The sequence below is a fragment of the Echiichthys vipera genome (assembly GCF_963691815.1).
Source record: "Echiichthys vipera genome assembly, chromosome: 8".
NCBI lineage: Eukaryota > Metazoa > Chordata > Actinopteri > Perciformes > Trachinidae > Echiichthys > Echiichthys vipera.
Window position 1 is genome coordinate 773,742 of NC_139833.1, and position 10,000 is coordinate 783,741.

Below are 10,000 nucleotides of genomic sequence, written 5' to 3' on the forward strand. Positions count from 1 at the left end.
AGGAGGAGGAGGAGGAGGATCATATCTGTAACTTCCTCCTGGCTCTCTGGGGTTAATCAGATCTGAGCGCTGCTGATGGGGTCGTGGAGCGAGGGATGAGGAGATGGAGGTAGAGATGGAATTGCTTTTTGCTGACCCGGCAGAACCGGTTTCCTGTGAGGGCGGAGTTCATCGTCACTGATGGAGAGAAACCTGAGATCAGCCGCCGCCAGAGGTGGAGGAAGAGCTCCAGCGCTGCGTTCAAGTGCTGCGTTCAAGTGCTGCGTTCAAGTGCTGCGTTCAAGTGCTGCGTTCAAGTGCTATAAAATGTGTTCATCAGTCAAATGGAGTTCAGCGATTTCAGGTTAAAGTCTCGGAAGTTTGAAGTAAAGTCTGTAATCAACAGGAAGGGAACGTGAAAACTGCAAAAACCATGAGAAATAGATGAAAAACAACTTAAAACAGATGAAAGACGACTGAAAATAGATGAAAACGACTGAAAACAGATGAAAAATGACTGAAAACAGATGAAAAACGACTGAAAACAGATGAAAAAAGACTGAAAACAGATAAAAAACGACTGAAAAAGATGAAAAACGACTGAAAATAGATGAAAAACGACTGAAAACAGATGAAAAACGACTGAAAACAGATGAAAAACGACTGAAAATAGATGAAAAACGACTGAAAATAGATGAAAAACGACTGAAAATAGATAAAAAACGACTGAAAACAGATGAAAAACGACTGAAAACAGATGAAAAAAGACTGAAAACAGATAAAAAACGACTGAAAAAGATGAAAAACGACTGAAAACAGATGAAAAACGACTGAAAACAGATGAAAACGACTGAAAAGTCTCTGCGGTCAAATTAAAACTGTGCTTCCGTGTAAACAGGAAGTGTCTGATCCGTCCTGTTTCTGTTTCCTTCTCCCTGCAGACGTCACTTCCTGTCCCGCCCCCTTTGACCATGAGTGACATCTACGAGTCTGCGGCCGACTCCCTGGAGCTGTTCAGCAGCTCCTGCCTCAGCAAAGTGGAGCTGAGGCTCACCTGCAAAGGGCTGCTGGACCGGGACGCCCTGTCCAGACCGGACCCCTGCTGCGTGCTCAAGATGAAGTCCCACGGCCAGTGGATGGAGGTAGGTCACCCTGGCTACACGCCACGGCCAACACGCCACGGGCAGCACGCCAGGGTCAGCACGCCACGGTCAGCACGCCACAGCCCACACTCCCAGGGGAGTCAGAGTTTAACCTGAGGAGATTTTTCTCTTCACAGAAATGTGCAACGACAATTTGGGGGCTCGTCTCTGCACCACCCTGTGTGTGTGTGTGTGTGTGTGTGTGTGTGTGTGTGTGCGTGTGTGTGTGTGTGTGCGTGTGTGTGTGCGTGTGTGTGTGTGTGTGTGTGTGTGTCTGTGTGTGTGTGTGTGTGACCCGCTCAGACCTGATTTTGTTGCCCCACTTTATGTTTCTCTGAATATTTTTAGAGACTCAGATGAAGCGTCTCTTTCTCCCTCGGTCTCTTCTGTGTCTTTACGTCAGCGACGCGCTGAAGCGACGCTGAAGCGACGCGCTGAAGCGACGCGCTGAAGCGACGGGAGGTCAGAGTTCAGACGGGAGGTCAGAGTTCAGACGGGACGACGACTTTGTCTGATCCTGTGTCTCAGTGTGACGAACAGATGTGGAGGAAAACGTTCTCAGACCTGATTCAGACTTTGTACTGGGCTCAAATGGACAGTGAAGTCCCCCCGAGTCCTCCCAAGTCCTTCCGAGTCCTCCCGAGTCCTCTTGAGTCCCCCTGACTCCCCTTGAGTCCCCCTGAGTCCCCCTGAGTCCCCTTGAGTCCCCCTGAGTCCCCCTGAGTCCCCCTGAGTCCTCCTGAGTCCTCCTGAGTCCTCCTGAGTCCCCCTGAGTCCTCCTGAGTCCTCCTGAGTCCCCCTGAGTCCCCCTGAGTCCCCCTGAGTCCTCCTGAGTCCTCCTGAGTCCTCTTGAGTCCTCCTGAGTCCTCCTGAGTCCTCCTGAGTCCCCCTGAGTCCTCTGTCCCTTCAGACCCGTTAAAAAGTGAAGTTCAGACTGAGGTGGACTCTGTAAACCTGTCAAACAGAAACACACAGAAAGTCTCAGTCTGAGGTGATTTTCATAATAAGAGTCTGGAGCAGAGACGCCTCCTGTCCTCGGTGTTCACGGGCAGATGGCGTTCAGGCAGGAGCTCGTCCACAGCCTTTCACCGAAGTCTGATGCTTGTGTTCGTCTGAATCCTCTGAAAGGAAGAGGCGGCGTCCTGCTGCTGGACGCGTCCCCGATATGTCGTCCGTTTCTAAATGTCTCTGTTTGAGTGAAGACGTGAAGGACGGACGCGCTGAGTCTCCGGGGCGCCCGCTGCTCCTCACGCCTGCGTCATGTCTGTCTCGTTTGTCTCCGTGTCTCCTGCAGGTGGACCGGACGGAGGTGATCCGCAGCTGCGTGAACCCCACCTACTCCAAGGTCTTCACTCTGGACTTTTATTTTGAAGAGGTGCAGCGCCTGCGCCTGGAGCTGTACGACATCAACAGCGGCCACAACGGCCTGAAGGAGGCCGACTTCCTGGGCTCCGTGGAGTGCACGCTGGGACAGGTGAGTCACGCGGCATCACCGCGCCATCAACGTGCCGTCAACGCTGCGTCAATGCGCCATCAACACAGCATCAACACGCCATCAACACGCTGTCAATGCACCTTAAACGCGCCTTCAACTTGCCGTCAACCCATCGACAACGCAAAGTCAACGTGCCGTCAACGCAAAGTCAACGTGCCGTCAACGCAAAGTCAACGTGCCATCAACGCAAAGTTATCACACCGTCAACACGCCATCAAGGTGCTGTCAACGCAGCGTCAACGTGCCATGAACACGCACTTAACGCACCGTCAACGCAAACTTAACGCACCGTCAACACACGTCAACACACGTCAACGCATCGACAACACATCATCAAACGCATCGTCAAACGCATCGACAACACATCATCAACACATCATCAACACATCATCAACACATCGTCAAACGCAAAGTTAACGCATCGTCAAAGACACCCTCAACACGCCGTCAACGTTCCATCAACGCAAAGTTAACGCATCGTCAACGCATCGTCAACGCATCGCCAACACGTCCTGAACACGTCAGCGAACGTGTGCGGACCACAAACCTGAGATTCCTCGGATGTTTCCCTGAGGAAGAATCAGGGACTGGAGGAATTCTCCGCTCTGTGAACTCTGCTGTGACCCGGGGGACGCGGTTTCCATGGTGACGGACCTGACCCTGAAGCTAAACAGCAGGAAGACGTGTGCAGGGAGCGCGTCCTCGCGTTCACGGGCGCGTTCACGGGCGCGTTCACGGGCGCGTTCACGGGGTGTTGACGCTGTTTTGACGACGTGTTGACTGTGCATTGACGGCCTGTGTGTGTGTGTGTGTGCGTGTGTGCGTGTGTGTGCGTGTGTGTGTGTATGTGTGTGTGTGTGTGTGTGTGTGTGTGTGTGTGTGTGTGTGTGTAGATCATCTCTCAGAGGAAACTGTCCAAAGCTCTGCTGAGACCTGGAGGAACCGTGGGGAAGGCCATCGTCACGGTGAGACACAAACATTTAAATAAATAATAAATAACATTAAAATGAATCTGGTCAAAGCTTCCACTGCTGAAGCTGCAGCGGTGAGCTGTGGACTCAAGGTCTCAGGTGCCTCAAGGGGCGGGGACCCTGGACCACCGTGGTGGACCCCGGGGGTCCCCCTGAAGAAGGAGGCCTTCAGGATCTGGTCTCCCAGAAGACTCCGGAGGTGGTTCTGAGGTCCCCACAGGTCTGAAGGGCTGCAGCCTCTGCTGGGTCAGAGGCAAAGCAGCGGGTGTGGGAGGAGTTCACACAAGTCCTGGAGAAGGACTTTGGGGGGCACCGAGGTGCTTCTGGACCACCATTCAGCACCTCAGGAGGGGGACACGGGGAACCGTCCAAGCTGTTCACAGTAAGGACGGGACGCTGGTGACCTCAGCTGATGAGGTCATGGGGCGGTGGAAGGACTCTGAGGAAGTCCTGAATGGGCCCAACACGCCCTCTTTTGTAGAGGCAGAGCTGGAGGCTGATGGGGATCATCGTCAACATCTCTGACAGAAGTCACTGAGGAAGGAAACAAGTCCACAGAGGCAAAGCCCCAGGATCCATGAGCTGCATCCACACATGCTGAAAGCTCTGGGTCTGGAGGGGCCGTCCTGGTCCTGGTCCTGGTCCACACGTCTCTGACACACTGGTGGAAGTCTGGGACAGAGCCGAGGGAGTGGCAGACCGGGGTGGTGGTTCCTGTTCAGAAAGGGGGACCAGAGGGTGTGAGCCAGTTCCAGGGGGATCACACTCCTCAGCCTCCCTGGTGAAGTCGACTCCAAGGTGCTGGAAAGGAGGTTCGTCCTGTAGTCGGCCTCGGGGAAGACCCAGGACCAGGTGGAGAGATTAGATCTCCACACTGGCCTGGGAACGCCTCAGGATCCCCCAGTTAGAGCTGGTTAATGTGGCCCGGGAAAGGGAAGTTTGGGGTCCCTGCTGGAGCTGCTGCCCCTGAGACCTGATCCAGGATCAGAGGCTGGAGCTGCTGCCCCCGAGACCTGATCCAGGATCAGAGGCTGGAGCTGCTGCCCCTGAGACCTGATCCAGGATCAGAGGCTGGAGCTGCTGCCCCTGAGACCTGATCCAGGATCAGAGGCTGAAGATGAGATGAGATATTTATTCATGCTGTGTGTGTGTGTGTGTGTGTGTGTGTTTGAGTGTGTGTCTATGTGTGTGTGTGTGTGTGTGTGTGTGTGTGTGTGTGTGTGTGTGTGTGTGTGTGTGTGTGTGTGTGCAGATCACAGCAGAGGAGCTGACGGGGAACGACGACTACATCGAGCTCTCGTTCAGCGCCAGGAAACTCGACGACAAGGTGACGACACACACACACACACACACACACACACCGGGCAGGAAGTGAGGGCAGACGTGTGACAGGTGTGTGTGCGTGTGTGTGTGTGTGCGTGCGTGCGTGCGTTTGTGCGTGCGTGCGTGCGTGCGTGTGTGTGTGTGCAGGACTTCTTCAGTAAGTCTGACCCGTTTCTGGAGATCTACAGGCTGAACGATGACGCCACGATGCAGCTCGTCTACAGGACCGAGGTACACACACACACAGACACAGACACAGACACAGACACAGACACACACACACACACATCTGTGTTTGCCGTCAGAACCTTTCTAACGTCTTCTCTTCTCGTCAGACCGTGATGAATAATCTGAACCCCGTTTGGCAAACGTTCAAAGTTTCTCTCAACTCGCTCTGCAGCGGAGACCACGAACGCAAGCTGCAGGTACACACACACACACACACACACACACACACACACACACAAAGGTACACACACACACACCTTAAACGTGTTCCTGTCTCTGCGTGTTCGTCAGTGCACCGTGTGGGACTGGGACTCCAATGGAAAACACGACTACATCGGCGAGTTCGAGGCCACGTTCAAGGAGATGAGAGGTGCCATCGACGGGCGGCAGGTACACACCGCCACGCTCCCCGCACACACACACACACATGCACACATACGCACACACCCACAAACACAAACACACACGCACACACTCCCGCCTCTCAGCGCCGCAAACCTGGACGCTTTCAGAACAACCGCAAAAAACCGTTCATTTGTTGTTGCATTAAATATTAATGATGATGTTCAACAACATGTGGAATAAAATGAGCCGCTAATGTTAGCTACTGTTAGCTAATGTTAGCTACTGTTAGCTTGCTGCTAATGCAGATGAACTGTTAGCTCGCTGACGTAGCAACATCCTGTCTTGAGCGGCTAGCTCGTCGATTGTAAACGACTTTATCAGCTAACGTTAGGAAGCAACAGATGCCAGATCAATGCAGGGTAGCTAAGTTAAAGCTAGCTGGCTAATGTTAGCTTCCTGCAGTGTTAGCTCAGTGAAACGTAAGCTGGCTAATGTTAGTTAACAGAAGGAGACGGTTTAGTTTAGACGACTAAAGGAGACGGTTAAGTTTGTACGTTAATGCTAGCATGCTATAGTAAGATTTTTAGCATTATAAACCTGCTCAACATTAGCATGTTAGCATGTTAGCATGTTAGCATTGTCATTGTGTGTGTGTTGACATGCTAGTGTTAGCATTTAGCGGCTACAGTGAGTGTTGGTCGGAGCTGAAACGTCTCCTGCTGAAAACAGTTAGAGATCAGTAGCAGCATCGTTAGCGTCCCTCAGGCTGCGGCGCTAACACGTTTACAGACCACCGTTAGCAGCAGACTTTAACCCCGGGGAGGTTTCAGGAGGAGTGACCTGCTCTCCGTCCATTAAAGTGCCAATTATCAGCCGTGACCGCCCTTTGAGAGCGCACCGCGCCGCTCTGACAGCTGCGGCGCCGCTGACGGCCGGGGCGCCGCTAATGAAGACGCCGCTGTCAAGAGAAGACACGAACGAGGCGGACACTTACGCTCAGGATGTGTTTTCTCTGGAAACTCCCTGAAGACACACACACACACACACACACACACAGACACACACACACTAACACACACACGCACGCACGCACACACGCACGCACGCACGCACGCACGCACGCACGCACACACGCACACACACACACACACACACACACACACAGAGCTGTCTCGTTATCCGTGACGAGCACTGGAGCGTTTCCTGTGACGCTCTGATGATTCGTTCGCTCGTCTCTGAAAATCGTGTTCAGAGGCTGGAGACAGCGAGCGCCGACGCTGACGCTGATGGACGCACCTTTAACAGGACGCAGTCATCGATCGTCTCCACGGAGACATCATCGTCCTGACTCCGTCTGTGCACAGAATATTCATGACGCAGACGACTCTTTAATGTTGATGAATGTTAAAGGTCGTCAAAACCACGAGAGGAGGGAACGTTGTTGTTTACGTCTCATCAGAAAGTTTCAGCTGAAAAATGAGATTTTAAATCTGCAGGATCATCGCCGAGCGTCCTAGAGGACACTTTAGCACACGTTTATGCTCCTAGAGGACACTTTAGCACACGTTTATGCTCCTAGAGGACACTTTAGCACACGTTTATGCTCCTAGAGGACACTTTAGCACACGTTTAGTCTCCTAGAGGACACTTTAACACACGTTTATGCTCCTAGAGGACACTTTAACACACGTTTATGCTCCTAGAGGACACTTTAACACACGTTTATGCTCCTAGAGGACACTTTAACACACGTTTATGCTCCTAGAGGACACTTTAGCACACGTTTATGCTCCTAGAGGACACTTTAACACACGTTTATGCTCCTAGAGGACACTTTAACACAAGTTTATGCTCCTAGAGGACACTTTAGCACACGTTTATGCTCCTAGAGGACACTTTAACACACGTTTATGCTCCTAGAGGACACTTTAACACAAGTTTATGCTCCTAGAGGACACTTTAACACACGTTTATGCTCCTAGAGGACACTTTAACACACGTTTATGCTCCTAGAGGACACTTTAGCACATGTTTATGCTCCTAGAGGACACTTTAACACACGTTTATGCTCCTAGAGGACACTTTAACACACGTTTATGCTCCTAGAGGACACTTTAACACACGTTTATGCTCCTAGAGGACACTTTAACACACGTTTATGCTCCTAGAGGACACTTTAACACACGTTTATGCTCCTAGAGGACACTTTAGCACACGTTTATGCTCCTAGAGGACACTTTAACACACGTTTATGCTCCTAGAGGACACTTTAGCACACGTTTATGCTCCTAGAGGACACTTTAGCACACGTTTATGCTCCTAGAGGACACTTTAACACACGTTTATGCTCCTAGAGGACACTTTAACACACGTTTATGCTCCTAGAGGACACTTTAGCACACGTTTATGCTCCTAGAGGACACTTTAGCACACGTTTATGCTCCTAGAGGACACTTTAACACACGTTTATGCTCCTAGAGGACACTTTAACACACGTTTATGCTCCTAGAGGACACTTTAGCACACGTTTATGCTCCTAGAGGACACTTTAACACACGTTTATGCTCCTAGAGGACACTTTAGCACACGTTTATGCTCCTAGAGGACACTTTAGCACACGTTTATGCTCCTAGAGGACACTTTAACACACGTTTATGCTCCTAGAGGACACTTTAGCACACGTTTATGCTCCTAGAGGACACTTTAACACACGTTTATGCTCCTAGAGGACACTTTAGCACACGTTTATGCTCCTAGAGGACACTTTAGCACACGTTTATGCTCCTAGAGGACACTTTAGCACACGTTTATGCTCCTAGAGGACACTTTAACACACGTTTATGCTCCTAGAGGACACTTTAACACACGTTTATGCTCCTAGAGGACACTTTAACACACGTTTATGCTCCTAGAGGACACTTTAGCACACGTTTATGCTCCTAGAGGACACTTTAGCACACGTTTATGCTCCTAGAGGACACTTTAACACACGTTTATGCTCCTAGAGGACACTTTAGCACACGTTTAGGCTCCTAGAAGACACTTTAACACACGTTTATGCTCCTAGAGGACACTTTAGCACACGTTTATGCTCCTTGAGGACACTTTAACACACGTTTATGCTCTTAGAGGACACTTTAGCACACGTTTTGACCAACACAACACTGTGGAAGTGAATCTCTAGGTGGCTCCTGATGATGTCCCTTAGAGCAGCCGCTGGAGCCTTTTGTAAAGTGTGTAATGTTGAAAACACACACGTCCTCCTTTAGAGGGTGAACTGCAGCACGGTGTCAGTGCCTTCTTACGTCAACGTCAGCTTTAAAATACAAGAAGTGACAAATTACACACGGATGAACTGGAAATGTGCTTTTGTCCACGACCCGCTGGTGATCCTCGCCGTCATGGAGCCGGGGGGGGACGAGCGCCGTGGGGAACTCCTCTTCCTCTGCTCAGGCTCTGATTAATGGGCTCGTTCCTGCGCTGACAGCCGGCTCCTGCACCGACACAGACGCAGAGCGCAGGACCCCCCCAGGCCGAGGCCCCGGGGAGCTCCGCTCACCCTCCTCCATCCATCTACGGTGACACAAACAGAGCCTGAGGCGCCGCACGCTCTCCGCGCTCACAGGTAATGGAGTCACAGCGAGTCCTCTGCGGGCTCGTTTGGGCGGCTGAAGGATCGTCTCCGCCGCCGCCGCCTGACACACCGCCACGGGCTGCTGAGGGATTCTGGGAAATGACTGAATTGACTTAACTGACTTATATCGTGATTATGGGATCAAATAAAACTAATATACAAACATGTGTGGCAGGACGACGCGGAATCGAACTTGAACGTGTGGCTTTTCCACTTTTCCTCCTCTGCTTTGTGTTTGAAATCAGTCTGGTGGAACCAAAGAGAGCGAACCCCCGACGGTTCGATACCCTGAATGAGGCCGGTGTGTCTCGCTGAAACGCTCCTAATTTGCACGTGAGTCGCTCGAGCGGCGGTTTTCCTCCCCTGAGAGAAGCCGGCTGCTGATTGGACGCAGCCCTCAGCGGGAGCAGACGTGTGGTCGAACAGACGCCACGACAACATGAAGAAGAAGAGGAGACGCTTTGATCCAGAGGAGAAGAAGAAGAACACAGGAAATGATCTGTGCACGGGCGTCTGTGCACGAGCGTCTGTGCACGAGCATCAGTGCACGAGCGTCAGTGCACGAGCGTCTGTGCACGAGCAGAATCTTTAAGGTGGACTGTTTTCTTTCATGTTACTTGTCCATAAGTTGAGGTTGTGAATCTCACGTCCACCTTATTTCAAACTCTCCCTTTGAGGAAGAACGGGCGCCGCTGTGTCACTGATCAGCTGATCACCACAGATCCAAACCCGTCCAGAGACTCGTAAACACGGCGAGTGGACACACGTTTGAGGGGGCGTGGCCTGACACGTTTGAGCCCGATTGAAACACGCCCACTGTCGGTGATGCGTCGATGTTTTTGTTGCGGTGCTCCGTCGGCGGCGTGTGTGACCCCCTGAGACC

The 10,000-nt window shown here is 51.7% G+C and overlaps 1 protein-coding gene across 1 annotated transcript in view; it reads left to right on the plus strand.

Annotated features, from left to right (window-relative positions):
• Positions 1 to 950: 950 nt before the first annotated feature.
• Positions 951 to 10,000, plus strand: part of cpne4a (copine IVa) — a gene marked incomplete at both ends in the record, with an annotated part of 21,909 nt that continues 12,859 nt past the window's right edge. The window contains 7 exons of the mRNA XM_083919069.1: positions 951 to 1,121; positions 2,416 to 2,595; positions 3,510 to 3,581; positions 4,840 to 4,914; positions 5,058 to 5,141; positions 5,246 to 5,335; positions 5,430 to 5,528. Of these exons, the coding sequence (XP_083775195.1) occupies positions 951 to 1,121; positions 2,416 to 2,595; positions 3,510 to 3,581; positions 4,840 to 4,914; positions 5,058 to 5,141; positions 5,246 to 5,335; positions 5,430 to 5,528 (771 nt within the window). The remainder of the gene's footprint in view (positions 1,122 to 2,415; positions 2,596 to 3,509; positions 3,582 to 4,839; positions 4,915 to 5,057; positions 5,142 to 5,245; positions 5,336 to 5,429; positions 5,529 to 10,000) is intronic.